At 40.8% G+C, this 24,908-nt stretch overlaps 1 protein-coding gene and 1 long non-coding RNA gene across 2 annotated transcripts; one reads left to right on the forward strand and one right to left on the reverse strand.

Annotated features, from left to right (window-relative positions):
- Nucleotides 1-5,043: 5,043 nt before the first annotated feature.
- Nucleotides 5,044-17,085, reverse strand: Oser1 (oxidative stress responsive serine rich 1). The gene is made up of 4 exons (XM_027945209.2): nucleotides 16,983-17,085; nucleotides 12,701-12,817; nucleotides 9,448-9,561; nucleotides 5,044-5,874 (listed from the first exon to the last, which is right to left on the reverse strand). Exons 2-4 carry the CDS (start codon nucleotides 12,775-12,777, stop codon nucleotides 5,187-5,189), a joined length of 879 nt encoding a protein of 292 aa, XP_027801010.1. The 5' UTR covers nucleotides 12,778-12,817; nucleotides 16,983-17,085; the 3' UTR covers nucleotides 5,044-5,186.
- An 87-nt stretch (nucleotides 17,086-17,172) lies between these two features.
- Nucleotides 17,173-18,187, forward strand: LOC114100484 (uncharacterized). Its single transcript, XR_003584081.3, has 2 exons — nucleotides 17,173-17,358; nucleotides 17,610-18,187. It is a non-coding gene; the product is annotated as an uncharacterized lncRNA (long non-coding RNA).
- The last annotated feature ends 6,721 nt before the right edge of the window (nucleotides 18,188-24,908 follow it).

Consider the following 24,908-nt stretch of genomic DNA (forward strand, 5'->3'; position numbering starts at 1 on the left):
GCCAGAATTAGACAGGCAGTCAGTGTAGATAGGTAAATCGAGTCAGGTCGGGTCAAGGAGGCCAATTTTGAGTGAGTCTGGGAAGTTGGAGACTGTCCCCTGAGGGATCTTATCAAGAACCTGCCCCTGCACCACCCTGTTGCCAAGGTAACCAGTCCCAGGAATTTCCCCTCCCAACAGGGAGCTGTATGGTTGTTACAGGGTCCCGGTCTACTCCACCCTGCCCTTCCCCCTTCAGCCCACCTATTTCCCACCTTTTGGCCACACCACTGAGCATTCCTGGGCCTAGTCATGTACACAGGAAGGAGAAAGATAAGGGGGGAAAGGCAGGAGAACAAAGGAAGACCAGAACACATAAAAAGGGCAGAACATCTTGCCTTTTGGGATAGCATGATACCAGCTATGGCCCCCTTCTCCCTCGCAGGAGAAGTCTATGTTACCCCTTTTCAAATAAACCTGCCTCATATGCTTGCCTCTGCGTGCTTCTCTAATGTTCAAACTTCAACATGCAGGAAAGCAGGACTCACTGATAACTGGTGGTATCACAAGCTGCCTCCTCTCCCCAATCAAGAGAGCCTTCAATTAAGGATTCTCTTTCCAAAAACATACAAGAACACCTCCTGTGGGGTGGAGTTGGCCCACCTACGCCTGCACACAGTAGGTAATCCCCAATGGCTGAGGACTCTCTTCTCAAAAAGCTTTTTCAGTTGATTTTTAGGGTCTCTCCACTTGGTTTGCTCTGTCCTCCCCTTTCCCTTATCTCTGTACCTTGGGAATGTTCTGGAGCTCAGCTGTTTTCTGTTTGTTTTATTGGTGCGTTGTAATTGTTTGTAATAGTTAGGTTTGTTCTGACATAATCATACATGCCTTGAACTTGATTTACTCCATTTCCGTTCTCAGTGTCTCCCTTTCCCTCCATTCCTCCCTCTTCCTATTTCCCTTCTCTTTACTGGTCTACCTTGTACCTCATTTATATATTTTTAATTGGTGCTTTATAAATATCCATAAAGGTGGAATTCACTGTGGTATATTCATACATGCACATAAAGTAATTTTGTCAAATTTGCATTCGAGGACTGGGGTTGTGACTCAGAGGTTGGGCGCTCGCCTAGCATGTGTAAGGCACTGGGTTCGATCCTCAGCAACATATAAAGTAAAATAAAGACACTGTCCAACGATAACTAAAAAATAAATATAAAAAAATTCTTAAAAATTAAGATTTTTTTTTTTTTTTTTTTTTGCATTTGACAAATCTGTATTTCTTCCCCTTTGCAGTTCCCCATCTCCTTCTACTTCACTGGTCTTCTGTCTTTTGACATCAAGCCCCACTCCCTCCTGACTTAGTGATGTACATTCACTGCTTTGGTGACCTCTAGTCTCATAGCTTTATAAACATCCAGGTACTGATGGCTCCTAGCCTCTCCATCCTACCTCTCTCCTGATTTCAGTCATTATGCAACCACCTACTTGACATCTCTACATAACTCATAAGAATCTCAGGCTTGACAAAAGGAAAACCTAAATCCCAATTTCCCCTCCCAAATCTGCACCACTCAACTCCCAACTTCTTAAAAGCTTTGGATATCATCCTTTATACCCTATACCCAATCCATCAGCAAACCCCTGCATATCCTGCACTGCCTAATGTCCAACCACCAAAAAGCCATTGTCTAATTCATGGTAGCCTCCTGATTGCCCCCTAGGACCTTCCCACGCTCAACAGCTGATGGTTTTAAAAGGTGAGTATCCATAACATCTCTCTTCTCCACTCACCCTCCATCTCATTTATACTAGGAGCTAAAGCCTTTAAAGCGGCTACCAGGCCCTCCACGACCTGGCCCAGCCTGCTCAAGCTACATTAATATTCTCATGGTTCCTTCTGCTAAAAATGTTCCTCTCCCAAATGTGTCCCTGTACTCAAATGTCACATTATCATAGAAGTTTCTCTGATGACCACAAATAAAGTTGGAATCCCAACCTCCCACCTCAGCCTTTCCTATCTCCTAATCCTTCTTTCTTCCGTAGCAGTTACATGTGCATCAGCTTTCCTCTGCTGTGCAAGGAGGTTGCTCTGTCTACAGTTCTCCCCGCACCTAGTAAAATGGGCCTGATGTGTTGCAGACACGTAAACTTATTTGGGTGAATGAATGAATGACTGAAGAATGGTAAAATAAAAGCATGTGGAAATCAGGGTGCCATTCTGCCAGAGTAGTTTAAACAATCCCTCAATTCACAAACCAAATCCACTTTCCAGGCTGCATCAGAGAAAGTAGATAAGGTTGGTAAACAGTATCCACAAAACAAAGCCAGTACTGACGTTGGCCCAATTGGGTCTGAGCAGAGTAATGTTCAACTTCAAGATCTGTGTTTTGAGAGTTCAACTGAGATAAAATGTATTCCCACAAACCTGGAATATCTAAATTTTCATTCAAATTGGACTTCAGCAGTTTTCCAAGGTCAATATTGTCCTTTTCTGTCCCTTTCACACTACCTAACAACATTGAACAAAAAAAGAACAATACCACTCTTCATTCTCTGGTGATTGCTGTATTTATAGCATGAAGAAAATACAAAAAACAAAACAACAACAACAACAAAATAAAAACAGACCCCTGGTTTGAAAAGCAAACCAAAAGGACTTAAAGACTTGATTCCTTTTACTTTAAGTAGTGAGCTACTTAATTACATTTCAATGGTCATATTATCCACATAGATGCAAGCTTGCAACTGAGACCCTGTCTGTAAATAAAATACAAAAAAAGCTGGGGACATTGTCAGGAGCTGCCACATAGGAGTGAGCACGGACCCTTAGCTGAGTGTCGGAGGGTATGACACTGTAGGTGGAAACAAGTGGACCTCACCTCCAATCTGCGGGGGAAGGAAGCTCTGGGAGTGGGCGTCACCCAATGAAACTGGGCTACACCCCGTGAAACCCAATCCCTTGCCTCATTTGGGTGCCTTCCCCTCAATAAATAGGGTCTCAGGCTTGCTCTCGCACAACCCTGATTCCTGCAAGCAAAAGGTATTTCTGTGTGTTGCATGCTTCTTTAGCTGTTTTCTTAAGCTATTGGTGCAGACAGCTCTTGTGAACCCAGCTGAGGTCGCCAGCCTGGCTATTGGCAATAGGAGATGGCTCAGTGGTTGAATGCTTCTGAGTCCAATCCCCTACTCTCCAGTAAAAAAAAATAAGGTGAGAAAAAATTACTTATGGGTGGGGTAGTACTTTTACAACCAGCTTACATGGTCTCTTTGAATGGTTCTCAAATCATGATCTGGGAACCCCTGGACATCTTGAGACCATTTTAAGGAACCTGATAGGCCAAATAGTTTTCATGGCACTAAGACATTATTCTCTCACGAGTATACAGTGGAGTTTACTGGAGATAAAATAATGTGATATCCCAAGAGACTGAATGCAGGAGCAGACATGAGAATTTTTCTTCTATGAAGCCAAACAAAAGATTTGCAAAAATGTAAGGTGGTGTAAGCCTGTAATCCCCACAGCTGTGGAGGCTGACAGGAGGATCAAAGCCAGCCTCAGCAATAGGGAGGCACCAAGCAACTCATAAAATAAAAAAAGGCTGGGGATGTAGCTCAGTGGTTGAGTGCCTCTGAGTTCAAATCCCGATATACCCCCTACCAAAAAAATTGTTTTGTTAAAGCTATTTTGAATTCTAAAATGATATTTATGTTAGTTTGTAATGTCTTCATTATTTTTAAGCAATATTTAAAAATTTTATTAGTTTTAATTTCTGATAAATATTAAGCTGTAATCCACATAAACAATCTCTATAGGGTCCCAAATTTTTAAGTGTAAAGGAGTACGAAAAGTTGGAGAATTGCTGCCTTACATGTACAAAGTAGTGCATGCCTTCTGTCACCATTAAGAAATGTCACAGCATTTATTGCTGTCATGGCGTTTTGCTTCTTTGCTCTAATCGCAGCTTCCACACTGAAATAGAAACTAGCAGGGGTCTCCCACAAATTCAGAGCTTTTCTAATACTACCCCCAAGTACAAATCACTCATTTGTGAAGCCCTGACCCCACTGTCATGAATCAACTGTACAACCAGTGGGATGTTTTAGTAAGCGGTGAAAGATTATTTTGAAATCTAAAAGTAAAAGAAATTTCTTAATGTTATGTTAACATGGCTAGAATTTTCACCAAAATTTGGTGACTATGCTTAAGATGCTGTGAATTAAAATATAAACTATGAGTATATACAAAACCCATCGTGGAAACATCTGAAAAAGATAAGGATTTGTCCTTCTGATGAAACTGAGATTTTAAAATTATTTTTATTTTATACCAAAGTTTGGAGAGGAATGTGGGGTGGTTGACCAGAAATGTATTAAATACAGCATGTACAAAATTTTTTTTGGGTCGCTGGCTGAGAGGACAGTTCAGAGATTATTAATAAACATCTAGACCATTTGAAACTGAGGAATGAGTCCCTACTGATGGCAAGAAACATGCCACATAAAAACATTAGACAGAGAAGATGCACACAGTGTCAGATACTACACCCCCTCCCTCCAAATGGAGCAGCCAACTCCAAGCAGCTTCTTACTTGAAAAACTTCACATAGCATATCTCAGGATGAGTAAACACTAAAGGTTTATTTAGTGATGGTTACTGACTCTAAACAATATAAGGCAGGCTGGCTAGTTTATTCATATTGAACCTAAACCTTAGACCTCTAGCTCAACAAAAACATAAGAAACCTGTAATGGCACAAATCCTGCATTAAATCAGATATGGTTTAAATCAGTCTTGTAACTTCTAATACTGCAGGCTGGCACGACAACATGACAAGTGTTTAGTTCAGTTACAAAACTGACTTTCCTTGGCTATCCAATCTTATACAGTAAAAAATGCTGTTTTACAAAAGGTTTTCTTTCATACACCCACTACTACCAGTCTCAAGTAATTGCCGTTTCTTCATTTCCCATGAACACTCTAGAGGAGGGGGACTTTCTTTCATCTGTTTACCTTGATGGGTATGAAAAACTAGAGTAAGTTTATAAAGAACAAAGATTAACTGAGATGCCAAGAAAAGTTTTTATTGCAAGCACAGTGAGCAGAAAGATGTCTTCTCACACAAAGTGGCCACAAGGTCTGCCATTAACTAAATCTCTTTGACAACCCTTCATTGGTTTAAAGCATGTGAATTAGCTTCTTACTATCAGGTGTACATCATTTCTGCCATGTGGGACATTTTCTTGGGAATATACAAGTAATATTCCATGTAGCCTGATAGGTCCTCAATGGTCACATCATCCACATAGACTCGAGCTTGCTCAGAACAGGAACGGGGAGAGCCAGACAGAGTTCTGGTGTGCAGCGACTGAGAGTAGTCCTCAAGCGTGGATCTTCGTTCTGGGGCCAAGGGAGGAACATTCTGCAGGCCTGAAAAGGAATACACTTCCATATCATGCCATCTCTTACACTGGCACTCCTTGCCTATGCATGCACATGGCTTGCCCTGGTTTAGCTTGGAAACAGATTGAAAGTCAGAGAGATCGCTGGCCTTGAGACTTGTGTGGGAGACTTGGGTAGCATCACAGGAGTCTTCTGTCTTACTCTCTGATGAGAGCCTTGGAACTGAAGTTCCCAAAGGCTCAACAACTCCCCCTGTGTGATTGGCATCGAGTGAAGCAGAGCTTTCTCCTGCACTGAACTCTTTAGGAGTTGATATTCCCAGCCCACTGCTGCCATCAGGGGGGTCAGTCTGGCTTCTGTGCTTGAGCTGGCTGCTGGAAGGAGATGCTATTGTACTGCAATGTATGAACTTTGGAGGATGAAGGACAGGAGACTTAGAACGTCGACGACGCTGGGTTCTCACTGCTCCTCGTGAAGACTTCCTTGTAGACCTAAGAGAAAAATACAGAAAATGTTGGGGATACAGAACCCTCCCCACTGATTCTTTATGACAGCTGGAAATCTACCGCCTCCCAGGTTGAATAAGTATAAAGTTATAAATTTCCCCCAAAGAAATGTGCCTCCCTCCATTTTCAAGCTGCCTAAGTATTTGTATCTCAAAAGCCACCCACATCATCCCCTTGATAGCAAGCTATAGACATAGGAGAGAAAACTGAATTATTTAGAACAAACATGTGGTGTGGAATACCTACCTTGTCTCCACCTATGTTTGTGAATCTCTGACCAAGGGGAATGGGGAAGCACCCTGCACAAACTGATGCTGAAAAGCCTAAATGTCGTGCCCTAAGCCTGAATTCAGTGCCATTTCAAGGCTAGTGCTCCAAATGGCCAAATAGCCATTATGCCAGTATAGTAAACAAAGCCTCAGATTTATGACTCATATCTATAATTGGTAACAACCAACAAAAAAATAAACAAAAGGATTTAGATTCTGATGTTCTCAGATACTGGGAGAATTCTCAGACACCCTATATAAGTTAATTACTTGTACAATATTTAAAGAAAAGAACTGAGTAAAGAAAAGAAGACGTGACACTGGGAAGCAAATTAGAAAAAAGAACCAAATGGGGCTTTAAAGAAATAAAAATTATATTTGGAATTAAGCTAAATGAACAGGCTAAATAATATACATAGCTAAGGAAAGAATTATTGAACTGGAAGAAAAACTGAGTTGTTTTTAACAGGGACCAGCAAGTTATAGCCTGTGAGTCAATTCCAGCCCCCATCTTGGTTTGTTTGGTGCTGGGAACTGAACTGAGGCCACATGCATTAAGCATGTGTTCTATCACTGAGTGACACCTCCATACCTGTTTCTGTACAGCCCATGAACACTTCTCCAGTAGGCTAACACTATAAAACATGGAGACTAGAGTACAGCGGCCCCTGAACCCCTCTATTCCCTACTGCCTGCTAGTGGGCATGTTGCAGCACTGTCCAGGGCCCACATGGGTTATCGTCTACATACTGGCACTGGCTAGGCATCACAGCTCAATAATGTGACCAATGCCAGGATCTCTGTAGGAGAGATGGGCATGCTGGGATCTGGGTGTCATTGAGACAGAAAGTAAAACCGAATCTGGTGCTTCTCCCTACCCATCTGTTCCACCAGGCCCTCCTTGTCAGGCTATTCATTTCATCCTGAGACTGTCTCAACAAATGAGCACAAAGTATGTCCATGAGGCAGAATGGCCCACCCTAGGCAATAGCATGGGGCAGTAATTTTCTCTCTTAAATAAGTACCTATAGAATATCCTTTAATTTTTGCCTATTGGTCTCCAAAGCCTAATATATTTACTATAAAACCTTTAACAAAAAAAGTGTACCAGCTCCTAATCTAAAAGGTATACAGACAGATGGATATGGAAAAAATGAAAAAGTCACAAGAAATGGAAAACAGAATAAGTCTGTAGTCTCTGAAGTAAAGAAATCAGAGGACCAGTGACTTGTAAAGAGGTAATGGCTGAGATATATTTTTAAACTGATAAAAGAAAAAAATCTATAGATACAGGAAGATTAGAAAAATAATCCATATCTAGACTCTGTAGCAAAACTGTAGAACAACAAAAACAACAGAAAGATCTTAAAAGGAGGCAGAAACAAGTCAGATTGTTTCAAAGAGAACAACAATTAGATTCAAAGAAGACTTTTAATGTCAACACAATGAAGCCAGAAGACTGTGAATAGTATCTTCAGGTACCAAAAGAAAGTAAATACTTTGTGCTCATTTGCTGAGACAGTCTCAGGATGAAATGAATAGCCTGAAAGGGAGGGCCTGGTGGAACAGGTGGGTAGGGAGAAGCACCAGATTCGGTTTTACTCTCTGTCTCAATGACACCCAGATCCCAGCATGCCCATCTCTCCTATCAGGTATATCACATCTACCTTTCAAAAACAAGGATGAAAAGGAATTTTCAGGAAAACCAAAATACATTTACCAACAGGATATCATGTTATATAACCCAGGAGGCTCTGTTCATAAGTATCTGTCTGCATATTTATGTAGTGCTGGAAATGGAACCCAAGACTTTGTACATGGTAGGCAAGGCAAGTGCTCTACCACTGAGCTATATCCTCAGCTCAGGGGGCTCCAATCAAATGCATTTTCTGTGGGGTTATGCAATCCAAGGGGCCTTTTGCTAAAGAATAGATTTTCACTGAAGGAACTACCTTACGAAGAAAGGGATCCTGTATGGAAGGTCTGAGATACAAAAAAGCAAGCAAAAAAACTATGAACATGTAGATAAATAAACACATGTTGTCATTTTAAATTACAGTAACAAAACATAAGGTTAAAAAGAACTAACAAAACTAAAATATTGAGCAGGTAAACCATGAAAGTGAGGCAATAAGAGAAAAAGAGTTCTAAAGAAGAGATTTATAGCATTAACTTTTTCATCTTTGTTAAAAACATGCAAGATGATTAAAATTTCAAGGTTAATTACTAAAAGAATAAAAACAATGTATAATTTTCAAACCAGTAGATGGGTAAGTGACAGAGGGAAAAAAACAAATAAAACCCTTTATTTTTTGGAAGGTGGGAAGAGGCAAACAACATAAAGTAAAATGGCAGAAACAAGTTCAAATCCACCAATAATCAAAATAAATGTAAATGCATTAAATTCAGAAGCCAAAAAAACAAAACAAACAAACAAAAAAAGAACCCTGATGACAGGACTGAATACTTATGTGAAACACACCCCAAATCTGAAAGTAAGAAATGATTAAAAGAATGGGAAAAGAAAATGGGAGCCGTGCACAGTGGCACATGCCTGTAATCCCAGCCACTCAGGAGGCTGAGGCAGGAAGATTGCAAGTTCAAAGCCAGCCTGAGCAACTTAGCAAGGCCCTGAGCAACTTGGCAAGACCCTGTCTCAATATTTTAAAAAAGTGCTGGAGATGTGGCTTAGTGGTTAAATGCTCCTGGGTTCAATCCCTGGTAGGGAATAAAACAAAAACAAAACACAGGGCTAGTTAAATTAATTCCAGGCAATACGGACTTTAAGACAAAAGTCATTATAAAACTACATAAAAGTTTCAATTCACCAGTGAAGAAAAAAACTCTAAAACTTGAATGGACCTAGGTTCTATGTACCTAATAATTCCAAAACAAAGAAAGCAAACACATAGAACTTAAGGGAAAAACAGACATATTTACTCCAATGAGGGAGATTTCAACATACCTCTTGATAGGTCAAACTGAACAAAAAAATTTAAAAAGACTAAAGTAATACATTTAAAGCCTAATTTAACGGACATAGAATTAAAAAAAAAAAAAATGGAGAAAACTCATTCTTCTCAAACACACATAAAATATTTATAAAAATTGACCCTGATCAGGCCAAACAGAAAGTCTTGACAAATTTACAACTAAAGTGTTTCTCTATTCTAATTGCTGGGTGGTGAATTCTATATTGTGGCATTTCTTTTTCTGGACACTCAGGAAGGAAAGTCCCATAGTACTTTAAGGGACTGGGATAAAAATCATCTCAATAAGAAGCTCTTACCCATGCCAACTGTCTTTAGATGCACATGAGGTTTTAGGTTTGGTATCATCTGCTGCTGTTCTGACTGATGCTCTGACACTCGTGCCTTCTCCAACAGACAGCGATACTATGGACCTGAAGACAAGAACAAAGTTTACTGCTGTAGAAAACCTACAATGAGAACTTACTGCCGTCACCAACCCAAACACAACTATTATCAATATCTTTATTTTTTTTCTAAGTTTATGTTTCTCAAAAGTTGAGGTTGTGGCTCAGTGATAGAGTACTTGCCTAACATGTGTGAGGCACTGTGTTCGATTCTCAGCACTGCATATAAATAATGAATAAAATAAAGGTCCACTGATATCTAAAAAGTATTTGAAAAAAATTGGATTTGTTCTTCATTAAAAAAAAAAATTGCTTGGCTTTTAATATAAAGCTTTCTTCAAAACCACATTTAGAGGATCTTCAAAAGCCCATAGTTGCAAAATCATAAGCCAAGGAATGATCCTTAAGTGTAACCAACAGCAGGATATAAATAGACTTTTAGGCTGTTTATCTGGGGCAGATCAGGCCTTACATTCAGAGAGAATACTAATGACAATGGCCACTCATTTTTTGCAGGCAAACCAGAGCCCATAACTAGGTTTAGCAGCAAAACCTTTAAAAGACTCAATTTAACTTGAAAATGAACACATTTAAATGCCATAAAAATTTTAGAAAAATATTATAATTTTCATAATAAACAAATATTTCTCTGCGTTAAATCTTTATTTTAAAAGTATACAGGTTGGGGCTGGGACTAGGGCTTGGTGGTAGATCTCTTGCCTAGAATGTGTGAGGCGCTTGGTTCGATTCTCAGCACCACATATAAAGAAATAAAGGTCCATCATAACTGAAAAATATTTTTAAAATAAATAAAATTAAAAAAATAAAAGTGTACAGGTAACATAATAGGTTCCCAGTAAAGAAACATAAAAGAGAAAAAAGGAGAACCATCCATAACCTCATGATCTAGAGACTACCAATACTAACATTTTTGGTATAGGTCCTTCCAGATTTAATATACACACTCAAAATATAAAACACATAAACACGCATAGCTTTTACTATATATGCTATGGATAATAAAAATTCCTTAGAAAGAGACATTAATGTACTAAACTAAAAGGTATTCACTAAAGCATAATTTTATTTTATTTGTTTTTTATTTTTATTTTTAATTTTATTTTTCCTTGTTTTTATGCGGTGCCAGAAATTGAACCCAGTGCCTCATGCATCCTGGACAAGCGCTCTACCACTGAGCCACAACCCTGGCCCCTAAAGCATAATTTTAAAAAAGTAACTTGGGAATAACCTAAATATTCAACAAGAGAAAAATACTGTACTATATAAATTATGGCAAAACTATACAATGAAACATTAGGAATTCATGCACAGATGGTCTAGATGGTAAAATTATGATAAATTATGACTGTTCCTTCCTTTATTAATTTTTTGTAAATTTTTCTCTAACAAACATGTTACTATTCTATACTTAGATAGAAAGGATTATGTTGTTTTGTAAAAAACATATAGACATGTGTCCTGATAAGACAAACACCATTAGGAATTGAAACCTGTTGAACAGGATCATACTAAATTCCTGGCAAGGCCAGGTTACCTTATGAGTCAGTCTCTAAGAAGTTCCCCTTGTAAATCAGCAACAATATGAAATAACTAAAAATGTATGCTGAACTATGCAAGTCTTATTCTGCTTAGTCATGCTAATGAATCACTGTTTGTTTTCTCAAGTGTTCATTGCTCCTCTTCCGATAATTTTTCTCAAGGCAGATCACATGCTACAAATACCATAATTTTCAAGCATATATTATACAGATTCTTTGCAAGATATTTTATAATGAACCAGGTAATTTTTAGCAACACTAAAATGACTCAATTTCACATTCCAATTTCTTAAAACATTAGGAAGTAAGTCTGGGCAGCAAGAGATTAACTTAAAGTTTGCACATGAAGGGAATTATATATCTGTTTGTCTGTGGGTGTTTGTGTTTTCCCAGAATCTTCTTGATTTTAAAAAGTTATTTCTGTACCAGCAATCACAAAGCAATACACTACAACCACAATCTAGAACTATCTGCTTTTGTGCTTTATTTCCATTTCCCAAAATGGCTTATCAAAGTATTGATACAAAATGGCAAGATAAAGTATCAGAAAAACAAGGAGAAACTTTCTTGAAGTATCACAGAAGCAAATGCGAGCACCTTATCATTTGTGGTGCAAATCTATTAGTATAAATCTCCTCACTTGGTAAGCCAAAAATAGTGCTAGCAGTAGGAAGATACCTATAATGACAAACGTCAATTTAATTTTTACTATATTATACTATTACTACATGCATTTCTTCATATTATCTTTATTTAATGTACTATACAAAGAAATGGTTAAGAGCACAAGTTCAAAGTCAGACTGTCTGGGTTCAAATCCTGGCTCCATATGACTAGTAGAAAGTGACTTTATTTATGAGTCTCATCAATGACATTGGTATCTAATTTTCTAAGGTGGTGATGAGGATTAAATTATGAACATGAAGTACTTAACCCAGTGTTTGGGGGAGAGTTAAGTATTAACTATTTGTGGTGGAGTGTTCTATTCTGGTTTTTATTCATAAAAAGAAAATTTCTCATATCCATTAAAATTTTAAGATTTCTTCTGGCTTTGGGAAAATAACTGGAGTGAAAGGAGACTTGCACAGAACATTTTGCAAAGGGTCAAATATTAACATTCAGAGAGCAGCTGGTCTGCAGGTGCTCTAATTAGTTTGGCCAAAGGGTCCAAGATTATTGATCTCAGTGACAGAACCCTACTGAATAAAGGTTTCCATAGTGATAGAGTCAGCAATCAAAGACCATGAAATCAACAATGTCTTCATAGATTACGATTGAGCCAATTACACTTAGTGAAAAATACTGTGATTCCCTTGAGATGTATCCCTGATATAATCTCTTATGGGATCTGCTTGATAAAGGGGGCCTCCTCAAAGTTAAAGAAAATCAAAACACTCAATGCTAAAGCACAAATGAGCTGATATTTTTCATATTTAACATAAGATTCTTTACTTTAGAAGTAAAACAATACTGTGTGGAATTTGGTAGAATGTTATACTATTACTACTGATATATTCTATAAATAATAATGAATGTTGGAAAAGGAAAAGCTCTTTAAAGGGAAAGGACTATTTAAATCTAGTAAATAATATATTAGGTTTAATTACCCTGATGCATCCACTCTTAATTTCTTGAAAGCAGTTTGTAGACTCTCCTCCTCTCCATCCTTGGCTTCGGATTTCATTGTGAAAGTTTTTGCACTACTATGGATGTTCCCGTTAATACTAAAAAAGAAAATAAAAATAAGATGAGCAAAGTAAAAGTGGTGGGATCAAAAGGATCCCTTTTCTATCTTTGGATGGGGACATAGCTCAGTGGTAAAACATTTGTCTAGCATGCTTGAGGCCCCAGGTTTAATGCCCAACACTGAGGGGTGTGGGGGGAGACACACGCATACATATGTAAACACACACACATTTCTGATACCATAACTGTGGGAGAAAAAAAATTAATTCTAAAAGGAAGTTTCAGTGTAAATGGATCAGGAAACTGAGGGTTCTATTTCTTAAGAAGATACCAAATGAAATAATGCAGAAAATGTGTATGTATTATGACAATTTAAACTGTCCAAATACTTGATGCCAAAATCCTATTAACCAGTTTTAGAAACTAGATCATCTCAGATATGTTTCAGTACACTTTTTAAAAGGGGAGAATAATCTCTCCAGTTGTAGATTCCTAGAAACCTGTAACACACTGACCTTACATCAAAAAGGCTCAAACTATAGCACTGATTCTTTAAAATGCTACTGGGCATTCATCTGGTCTAACCCTAACAATTCTAGTTAAATAAAACTTCATGGCACTTGATCGTATTTTTTCTAAAACAATCCTTAGCGAGGTATCCACATGCATCATGAGGAAATGTCTGAGAGACATTTGTTAAAACAGTTTTAGGAAGAAAAAAAAAAAAAGTTTTAGAAACTTGTTGTTGCCATTGTTAAAACAGGATTAGAAACTTATTTCAATGATTATTGATTATTCCATACTCAACTTCTTTGTTCTTTAAAAATAGCTTTGAATACTGAAATCATGAAACAAGAAAAACAAATGAATTAGCAACTAAAAAAAAAAAATAAGGAAAAGAACTCTTGAGAAAAAATGGGAAGTAAAAAACAAATTGCTGTTCTATAGATGTGCAAAAACGACTTCTTTTTAATCAACTAGTTTGATTAACCAAAGTTCTCCATTTCTTTTGCCCTGAATTTTATATTTAAACAAAGGGGATGAAGAATTAACCAAAGCAACAAGAAACACAACAGAGACTCTGTTAATAAATTAATCTAGTGTCTAAATTAGTTTTTCATCCAGGATGAAAATTAGTACCAAATCCTGACCCAAAATTAAGCAAACCAGTATCCAGATAGAAAGAAAGGGGGGCATGGTGGTGGTGGGGCAGCCAGCACTGACAGTGTGTGCCTGTAATTCCAGCTACTCAGTAAGCAGAGATAGGAGAATCTCGAGTTTGAGGCCAACCAAGGCAATTCAATTAGACTCTATCTCAAAATAAAAAAATTTTTTAAAGAGCTGGGGACACATTCAGTGGAAGGACACCTCTGGGTTGAATCCCCAGTTACCATAAAAACAAAAACAGAAAAAAAGTAAAACAAAAAATAGAGAATTTCTGAAGCAAAGAATGTACTTCACCTCTTTATTTCTAATCTGGTATCCCTGACCCCATCCCCCCACCCCACCCCCCCTCACCCCAGACACTCTCAGAAGGAGTAGTGTCCTCCCTATGAATCCTTGAGTCTTCTGTGATCCCATATCTGCTCATTTCTCAGGGGTGAGTTTGATGTTATTATGAGACCTCTAATATTCCAAAGGTCAAGGTGTCATAATGTTTGATATAACATAACCATGTAGTATCAGTAGCAGAATAAAGCAGCAAGGTATCATGATTTACTATTTATTTATGTATTTATGTGTAGAAGTTGAACTATCTTAGGCAGATGTCTTTGAGGAAAATTGAAAACAGTCTCAGAAGAATTAGCTAGCTTTCACCTCTAAACTTCTTAAGACTGAAAATGTAAATATAATCTTTACACATATTTGGCTGACTTATTAAATCAATACATAAACACAAGGAAACACTGTCAATACAATTTCACATTTCACCGGTCTCTAATTCATCTTGATTTAGAGGAGGATCCCCATAAATAGATAACAAAGTCCTAAATATCTAGGGGTAGGGCTAAGCAAAGATCACATATTCTAAAATATGTGAAACTCTACAGCATCTAAAAAGATGCTATAGAAGATTGTAAACAAATTTTTTCTGATGCCAGAACTAAATTAAAATTTGACTTATAGTTCTTCTGGATTACTTTATGACCAAATGCTTTGTCTATAAGCATGTACATAGTTAATAAATCATCTGAACCCAGTCTCCCCAACCAGAAGATCCTCACACAAATAATCTTGGGATTCTTATGGAAATAAATCAGTCTAAATAAATAAAGAAGAAAGTACACATCATGTGTAAGTATACACTGCTGGATTCTACAGACAGAAATTCATTCCTCCCACCAATATTTCCAAAATTCCTACCATGTATATGCTTGGCACGGGACTCAAAGGCTAGGGATAGAAGGGTCCCTGGGAACTCCATTTCTGTAAAGACTGGAATCTCATTCCTGCCTTCCAGAAACTTAAAATACATCACTGCCTGAGCAGCTTTGCACCCAGATATGTAACTTTTAATTATAGAGTGCTGACTTAATAGCAAGGCAGGTGACCACTCGAGGTGTTAACACAAATTTAGTTAATATTCTTGTTGACATACTAAAAAAGATCTATTATCTAAAAATCAAAATAGGCCAAAATAAAATTTCGGTTACAGACTAAAACTTCAAGAATGAAGTATTGTTTAAACTATGTTCAGACTTCCAGTATTTCAACTACTTATGTTTATTTTCTCATTTATTTTAACCCAGAGCAAAGGTGAATCTCAGGCATGACCATAAGAGAGAGATCAGAGCTGCTTGTAATCACAAAAGGCTCACTCTGTGCTCCTCTGTATTCCTAGGTTTCCATTCACTCAAAGCCAAAAGTTGTACAACTAACTTAAGCAACAAAAATAATTGGTTTGCCCACCTTCATTAATATCAAATTTATGAGAGACTATTTTCACTGCAGACTGCTGTATTTTCTTGAAGCTGAACAATCCCCAAAGAGATTAAACTTGTAAAGAAAGGCCTATCAAAAGTCATTTTGCATTCCCAGCGACTCAGAAGGCCAAGACAGGAGGATCATAAATTGGTGGCCCTAAGCAAATCAGCAAGACCCCGTCTCAAAATTAAAAAAAAAAGGGCCGAGGATGTAGTTCAGTGGTAAAGGGCCCTAGGTTCAATACCAAGTACCAAAATAAAATAAAATAAAATAAAAATTTAAAAAATAATTTTGCATTGTTTTAAGCCAAATCACACCACAATTTAATTCTGCTAGAATTCCCCTCAATCTTTCAAAAATGACAAAGAAAATTCTTGTGTAAGTTCTTCCATCAAAAGAGAAAATTCCTGATTTTCTCTTTCGACGAACAGCATGCACGTGATTTCCATCTTTACGTTTTAACCAAGACCTCCTTAAACTTCAAGCCTAATTCTCCATTTCTAGGACCCTGAAAAGACCTGAGAACAATTAAAAAGGGATCCGCACGTAAGCGTGTCATCACAATGTTAAAAGATTTCGAAACTTTTCCTGACCACCATGGAGCCTAACTGTTCAGCAACCCTCATAGATGCAAACAACACCGGGTTGAGACAATCGACCCCAAAGACAAAAATCACACATCTCTCTGCACGACCACTCAACCCAACAATCGCAGGACTACAGCCAAAACACCACGTTAATTCGTTCCAACTAGAATCTGGGCCTGTCGCGGTTAAACAGAATCAGGAAAAGGCCACGACCTGAAGCGGGGGTCTCGGAGAAGTGTCTCGAAAAGCTGCCCCCTCGGAAGAATTCCCAGGCCGGAACCGGAGCCGAGGAGCTAGGGATGCGGGAGAAGACGGAAGCGGACCCGAGGGGCGCAGCCGACGAGAACCGGGCTCGGAGGAGAGCTGGAAAAGGCGGGAAGGGGCAAAGGGCGGCCCAGGAGGGCGAAAAGGGGAAGCTAAGGCTGGGCGGGAGACCTCGAGGGAGCGGGGCGGAGACGGCGGGAGGACAGAAAGGCGGGAAGCGGCGAGAGCGCGGAGCTCGGGCAGATCCAGACCGCCGCGGAATAGCCGGCGCCGAGAGGCGCAGGCTCAGGCCCGGCCCAAGTAGTCGGCGCCGGGAGAAGACGCTACGAGAGGTGGGCGAACCCAGAGGAAACTGCCCGCGCCCGGGCAAGACCTGGAGACCGACACGCCGTCCCTCGGCCCCTCCCCGTCACGTCAGGGCACTTACCTCCTCGCAGCTGGGGCGCTCGGGTAATCCGGTCCCGTCAGTTCAGATCGTCTCTCCCCGACCGCCGCGCCTGACTGACCCGGATCCAAACCCGCGGCAGGGGCGGCCCGCGCCTCCGGAGTCGCATTGCGCCTGCGTCATTCGGCACGCGCCCAGCCTCCTGCTCATGCCCCTCCCACCCCAGTGACTCGGCAGCGCAGTAGGCTTGGCCGCGCAGGCGCGCGGTGGAGGACGCGTCTCTCCATGCCCCGCCCCGCCCCTCTCAGAAGCACGTGCGCTCGCGTCATTTCCTGTTATTCTTTTCGCTCCCACTCCCGTGCTGTGGGTTTGCTGGGGACCGACTCTTGGGGCGTGTCTGCTTCCTCTTTTCTGTCAGGTGAGTGAGTAGGCGTAACTCTTCCCAGTGGCCAAGCAGTCTCCACTTCCCGGGGGTCTCCTTGTGCTTCGTCCTTCACTAGGAGTCGCCAAGGCAACGGGATTCCTCGAGGGTGAGGTCCGCGTGCGGGAGCCTTCGTGCTGACAGAGACCCTTCTGAGAGTTTGGCCAAGTCCCCTCAATGCCGGGGTATGGATCGCCTGCAAAGTCTTGGGCTCGGGCCGCAACCCTTGCCTCCTGGGATCTTTTCAGGGCCTTCTGAGAAGCGAGGAGGTATCGGTCATAGTTGTGACCAGGATTGCGAGGCCAGAATTAAAATCGAAATGCCTTCGCTTCTGATGCCTCTGTTGGATTCAAGGCAACTGCTTATTCCTCTCCGAGCCTCAGTTTCTTCGTCTAGTAAATGAGGAAGTTGGACGATATCTTCATGTGTCCTTTTTTCAGGGACTCCTTTGAGAATCTGATGAGAACTATAGACCCTTTCGCCAGAGAAATGCACATACACACCAAAGTTTTCCACAAAGTTTAGGCAGGTCACCTACGTTGGTGATTTTTTGAGGGATCGCTATATATTTATGATTCTGATGGTTACTCAGCAGACGGGAAAGGGGTGGGGTGAGCGCTGCAGCAGCTGCTGCCTCCTCATCACCAGGACTGGTTCTGCCAATCTAACTATGCCTCTCCTCACCTGCCTTTGCCCAGCTCCACTTCTCAAAGCTTCGTGGGAAAAGATGACTGTCCTCAGTTCTGTTACTTTTGACCCAATGTCACAGTGGCAAAAGGTGTGACTTTTGCAGTCGAGGGGAAGAAATAAAGAATGTCCGCGCTTCTGCCTTTGTCAATGCTTTATTCACTCAAATCATTCAATATAATTTCACTCTATAGGTTCTTTTTTTTTAATATGTGGGGTTTTTTTTAGTTGTAGGTGGACACAATAACCTTTATTTTTATGTGATGTTGAGTTTTGAATCCAGTGCCTCACGTGAGCTAGGCAAGCGCTCTACCGCTGAGCCACAACCCCAGACCCTCTATAGGTTCTTAATCAAGAAAATGACAATACTTAGTGCTAGACACTGAAAGAGATGTAATTCACAGCAAACAATTATACATTAATTCTAAGCGCCGCAAACACACTTAATCATGACAAGCTCACGACAGACATTCCCTCTGCATGCTAAGCTCAAGTGTGAGTTCAAAAGTCTCAAGGCTTAGGCTCTAAGTCCAGCAGATGCACACTCCCTCAGACTGTGGTGATCAGATCAGGAACCAAGGCAGGTTTCTCCTGGGGTGGAGCTGATGGCTGGCTGAGGAAGTGGTCATAGGGAGAAGTCTTTTTCTCACCAGAGTCAAGTGGCTGCTGTAGAGTATGAGAGCGGAGAGAGTAACACAGAGGATCAGGCAGATGAGAAGAGTTGGGATGTCAGTCTAGGTCCTCACGAGGCTCTCAGACTTGTGTGCATCAGTGTCGACTGGCTGAATGTCTGTTCATTTGCTCCTTCATTTATACTAAATTTTGGGGCTTTGACCACCCTTTCAGCCCCTATCAGCTGCCACTGGGTCTCTCAGTGATGTCTTTACCCTGGGGTTAAAGCATTGGGTCTGTGGTTCCCACCCTGATTTTCTTGCCTTTCCCCTTTATGGGGCAAGGACAACATGCTAGAGACTTCACTCTGGGATTGTCAGGGTGGGGAAAAGTGACTTGTTTGTGCCTAAGCACCATACTGGAGGGCTCCGTTAGGCATGCCTGGTGAGACTGCAGGTTTCAAACTGGAGTTTTAAGAAGGAGTTGCTGGGCTGGGGATGTGGCTCAAGCGGTAGCACGCTCGCCTGGCATGCGTGCGGCCCAGGTTCGATCCTCAGCACCACATACAAACAAAGATGTTGTGTCCGCCGAAAACTAAAAAATAAATATTAAAAAAGAAAAATTCTCTCTCTCTCAAAAAAAGAAAGAGTTGCTTAGGCTCAGGCCTAAGGCCATCCTTACCCCCAGCCCTAGAGTGAGGGAATAACCCTGAACCCAAACTGGCTCCCTCACCCTTATTCTCCAGTCCTACTAGCTGAATAGGCTTTTGAAGACAGTTCACCTGTATCAGCTTAACTACACCCATGGAATGCTTGACTCTGGGAATGAATTAAAATTAATTGTACAGACAATCCCCCAACTGCTGATGGTTTAAATTAGGATTTTTTGACTTCACGATGGTGTGAAAACATATTGCATTCAGTAAGAACTGGGCTTCAAATTTTGAATTTTGATTTTTTTTTTCCTCAGGGCTTGAAATATTCCCTCTTAGGATGCTGGGCTTAGGCGGGGAGCTGCAACTCCCACTGTCAGGCAGTCACCTAGTCAGGAGGGTAAACCACAGAGACCCTACAGTGTACTGTTGCCAGGCTTTGATGTTCAGTAAGTTATGTATATCAAATGCATCTTTGGTTTAAGATATTTTCAGTTTATGATGACTTTATCTGGGTGTAACCCCATCATAAGTGGAAGAGTATCGGTATAAGTTTGCTAAAGCATTTTGTAGGCGTAGGTAAAAAACATTTTAGATTCTCCTTGTTTATATCAGTGGCTCAATAACTGACAGGGGATGAAAGAAAACTGTAGTTATAATATGATGCTAATAAATAATGGCTTTCTTTTTCTGAGTAGCAGTTATGTACATATGCTCATTTACTATTCCTGTGATTTTATACATTCTGCAGGTGAGGATGAATGGGACTCAGAAAGATTAGGTAACTTGTTCTAACTCCTGTGGTCCTGTGTCACATAGTAAGTCAGGATTTAAACTGTCTCAAACGCCTATTGATTCGCAGCTGCTCTTCTTGACAACTTCTGGAAAAGAAGAGGGAAATTGACATTTTTTTCTCAGAAGTTTCCAAATGTTGCATCAATACCAAATATGGGTTTTTAAAGCTGCCATTTCAAAATATACCTTGAGTTAAAATCTCACACCTCTTTTGAGTGTGAGGACTGTGTCTAGATCATTGTTGAATTCCCAGAGCTTAACACAAAGCCTGGGAGGTAACTGCTCAATACAGTTTGGGTGAATTCTCATTTTACTTTACTTTTACCTGTTAAGACATTAAATACTAAAAACTAAAAAAGAAAAAGTTTCTTTTTTTGTAAGCCTCTCCATCATAAAGTTAGATATTGTTTGAGATGTGAATCATTAAGAGGTCTGAAAGGTGAGAACCTCTTGTGAACACTGAAGTCTATTAACTCACACTTGATGCAGCTTTAACTTTCAAGTCATTATATAGAGGACTGACTCACTGTGTAGGACATCATGACTTGGAATGAGATGGAGAAGCTACAAAATATGCTCTCTGATAATTCTAGCTACTCAGGAGGCTGAAGCAAGAGGATGGCAAGTTCAAGGCTGGCCACAGCAATTTAGAGAGGCAATAAAATGTATCAAAATAAAATGGAAAAAAGGGTGAGGTGTTGGGATATAGCTCAGTGGGATATAGCATTTGCTTAGCATATGCAAGACCCTGGATTTAAGCCCTAGTTTAAAAAAAAAAAAGAACACCCCCATCTTGCTAAATAAAAATCCAAACCTGAATGAACAAAAAGCTAGACTTGGGCCCTGTACCAACAGTATCTTTTTAGCCATCAAAAAACTCTGAACAGCTGGGCACCGTGACCCACACCTATAGTCCCAGTGGCCCAGGAGGTGTAAGCAGGAGGATCACAAGTTCAAAGCCAGCCTCAGCAACTGCAAGGCACTAAGCAACTCAGTGAGACCATCTCTAAGTAAAATACTATATATGGCTGGAAATGTGGCTCAGTTGTTGAATACCCCTGAGTTCAATCCCCAGTACCAAAAAAAATCTCTGAACTTTGAGGATCTTATGTTCAGGAAATTAACTAGGTATTGACTTAATGCACATACAGATGCTCTTTAATTAAAAGGCTGTGCTAGTTATAAGATTCCTGTTAACAGTGACAGATGTTTTGTTAGTGGTTCTTCTAACCTTCTTGTGATAGGTATCCTATAAGTGATTGAACATGGAGGACTTAATTCCATCAAATTAATGCTGCAAAAACAGTCAGCTTATTTAGGATGATCTTTTATTTTTCTACATTTTTAGGATAATTTTTTTTTATCTTAAATACAACTTTGGAGAAGGCAAGTTCAAAGTCTTTTTTTTTTTTTTTTTTATTTCTCCCCACAGTGCCAGGGATCAAACCCAGGGCCTCATGTATACTAGGCAGGTGCTCTAACACTCAACTACACCTGTAGCCCAAGTTCAATTTTAAACAATTTTATTTCCCTAATGATATGGTTTCCATCATAATAGTGGTAATCTAGAAAAGTAGTCTTTTGTTTTAAGGGTCAAATAAGTCAATTTATTCCTTACCTTGGTATACTTTTTGTTTATTTATTTTTATGTGGTGCTGAGGATTGAACCCAGGGCTTTGCATGTTAGAGGCAAGCGCTCCACCACTGAGCCACAACCCCAGCCCCACCTTGGTATACTTTTTTAAATGACTAGGGTAGAAAATAGGGGTGATCTCATTTGTGCCTTAATTACAAGTGTGGTCTCTTAATCTTCCTAATTAACTTGTGAAACAGGTCCTTTTACTATGTCCATCTTACATCGAGGAAGCTAAGGCTCACGCAGTTAGATAGCTTGTCCAAGGTTACACAGCTTGTTAGTAGCAGAATGAGGATTCAAATCTAGACGGGCTGACTCTCTACCTCCCTCTTGATTGCCCTCACATTGCTTTTCCTAGCCTCCCACACCTCCTGACTAGACCAGGGATCCCTGCTTTTACCTGTGCTTGAGGAAGCTGTCTGTTCAGCTCAAGGACTGTTTTCCAACAACACTTGCCTTGTATGTCCTTGAGCCCACTAGACATCACCCTCTCAGATCTTTTGCATTTCTGGGAACATTGTTTACTCATGGCTCGTCTCTCCACTCAAATCTCTGCTTGTATCAGTTCCTCAGAGGGGTCTTCCCTGGATTCCCCCAGAAGTCCCCTTCACCCTGTATCCCTTGTTTTCTTTTTCCTTTCAGAGCTTGTCATAATGTGTTGATGTGTATTTATCATAATGTGCCCTAGAATTGAAGCTACCTGAATACAGGCTTTTCTTTTTCACTGCTTTTTAAAATTGACTCTTAGATGCACATTTCCCCACAATCTAGACCTCTGCAAATCTGGATGTGTCTTATAATTGCCAGTGTGACCTGGTTTAATTAGTTGTATTTGGTGTTTTTTTGTTTTGTTTTATTCTGAGACAGGGTCTTGCTAAGTTGCCAAGGCTGGCTTGAATTTGCCATCCTCTTGTCTCAGTCTTCCCAGTAGCTGAGACTATAGGTATGTGCCACCATGCCTGGCTGTTTTCTTTTTTAATCATACCTCCAATAAATGTGAATCTTTAAAATGACAATGTCAGGCTGGGAGTGTAGCTTGGTGACAGCATTTGCCTAGGTTGTATGATCCCCAGCACTGCAAAAATATTTAAAATAAATGGTGATGCTTTAAGCGTTTAGGAAAATATGTTTATCATCAGGGCCTAAATTCTTGGTAGTACATAGTTGGCACTCAGTAATTGCTGATCAAAGGAAGGCATTGAACTGTGTGCCAAAACTACTAAAATATCTTTCACCCTCACAATTATCCTTTTATGAAATGCTTCCTGTTACCAAGACAGTCTGGTAGTGAGAATTGAATGCACGTTGCTCATTTTGAAAGGCTTCAGGAGCCCAGAGACCTGTGTCCATTCTGCTTTCTCTGCTGTGGGACCTCAGCATGTCAGGGTGCCTCTCATATGCTCAGTTCTATCCTTCTTTCCACAGACCTTAATGCTGCTTGCCCAGTGCTGTGCAGACAGCCTTGAGAAGTTCCTGGGCTCATTTGAGAGCCACAGAATCAGCAAATGTACAATGTGCTGTGTGGACACTCAGAAGGGTTGTCTGGCCCACTGTGAGGTGCAGGATGGTGTCTCAGGGAAGGCTTGCTGAGGGAGGGTTTGAAAATCAGGCATTGCCTGGGCAGTAGGAAGGGGTAGGACGAGACTGGAGGGTGGGCCGGCCAGCGCTATGGGAGAACTGCATTGAGGAGTTTGGATCTTGTCCTGAAGGTCATGAAGTATTTTCATGATTGTGATGTGCCAGTCGCAGTCGCTGTTGCTCTGGAAGTCTCTTGGAAAGTAGCGGGGAGATGGGAGAATAGGTGAGGCCAGTTAGAGACACTTGAAGTGATCTGGGAAAGGCCAGAACGAAACCACAGCTGAAGGGCAGTGAGGAGGACATGGCTTCCAGGGAGACCAAGGACTTAGACCAAGCTGGTGTCCAGCTTGGCGTCCAGAGGTGTCCAGCTCAGTGAAGCCAGTAGGTGACCCATTTACTAAGGGAGCAGATCCAGGGAGACCAGGCTTGGGGAGTGGGGGGAGAGTTTGGTTTGGGGCATAGGGAGGTTGAAATGCAGATGAAAACAGGTATCAAGTGATGAGGGGTCTTAAAGACCATGGCAAGGGGTTTATCTTCAGATTTCTCCTAAGAAACATGGGAGTTATGAAAGAGAAGCAGCCGGATAATTTTAGAATGATTACGCTGGCTTCAGGGTAGGCTGGCACCGTGCACCAGGCCTGAGATGGCAGTGATCTAGAGCAGTCCCCTAGGTATGGAGAGCAAGTTGTGTAGATCAGGCTTCAGCATGAGATTCATGTGAACCAGAGGGGCAGGTAGAGAAAATCCACAGTGACATTTGGCTGTCTAGTTTGACAGCTGAATGGATATTGTTGCCTATCTCTAAACTCTGCTGAAGTCAGTTAACAGGGAGCAGAAGAAAAATAATATTTAATTGGGGATAATAATAGCAACTAATACTTATATAGCTCTTGTTTTGTATCATATTTTTAATTTCTTATTTTAGTTCTCACAACAATCCCATAAGGCTATCATTATCCTCTTCATTTTTCAGATGAGGACATTGAAGCAAAGAGCAATTAAGCAACTTGCTTGAGGTTACACAGCAATCCCATGGTGGAGCTAGAATCTGAACCTGGGAGTCTGTGCCCTCCCTGCCTGCCTGTGAACCTGGAATATCAGCGGGTACCGTGGGGTAGTCCGGGGGCAGGAGGACGTGTGGGTCTGAGGCTCAAGTAGGAGGTGGGGACTGGAACTAGGGATTATGGAGTCAGCATACCAGTGGCCATGGAAGCTCCAGGAGCAGGCAAGGACCCCATGAGGGGTGAGGAAATAATAGGTGAAAGAAGCAAGGGAAACCTGGGAAGGCAAGCGCAAGCATTTATAGGGAGGAAACATCCATCAGCAAGTTCATTGCCGTTGGTTTACAGATACCAGTCAGCACTTAGAAAGTCCACCCCCTGAGTCTGATCAGCTCTGGGTATCCTGACAAAGTAGAGTTCTGGACCCAGGACTCTAAGGACCTACCTGGGATGGGGTGATCCTCTCTACTCTCCTCCACCATGAGATTCTACTTGGTGGCTTCACTGAACATCTGGGTTGTCCCTCACCACTATAGCTGCAAAGCTTCCAGCCCTTCTGCTTGCCATGTGCCAGCTTCCTTGAGGC

This window comes from Marmota flaviventris, chromosome 2 (assembly GCF_047511675.1).
Source record: "Marmota flaviventris isolate mMarFla1 chromosome 2, mMarFla1.hap1, whole genome shotgun sequence".
Taxonomy (NCBI): Eukaryota; Metazoa; Chordata; class Mammalia; order Rodentia; family Sciuridae; genus Marmota; species Marmota flaviventris.

Excerpts from the sequence above, each read along its gene's own strand:
- Oser1 (XM_027945209.2), bottom strand. The coding sequence starts at position 12,777 with ATGAAATCCGAAGCCAAGGATGGAGAGGAGGAGAGTCTACAAACTGCT. Across the intron at positions 9,562-12,700 it reads TTAAGAGTGGATGCATCAGG|GTCCATAGTATCGCTGTCTG; the intron begins GTAATTAAACCT and ends TCTTGTCTTCAG. Across the intron at positions 5,875-9,447 it reads TCTAAAGACAGTTGGCATGG|GTCTACAAGGAAGTCTTCAC; the intron begins GTAAGAGCTTCT and ends TTTTTCTCTTAG.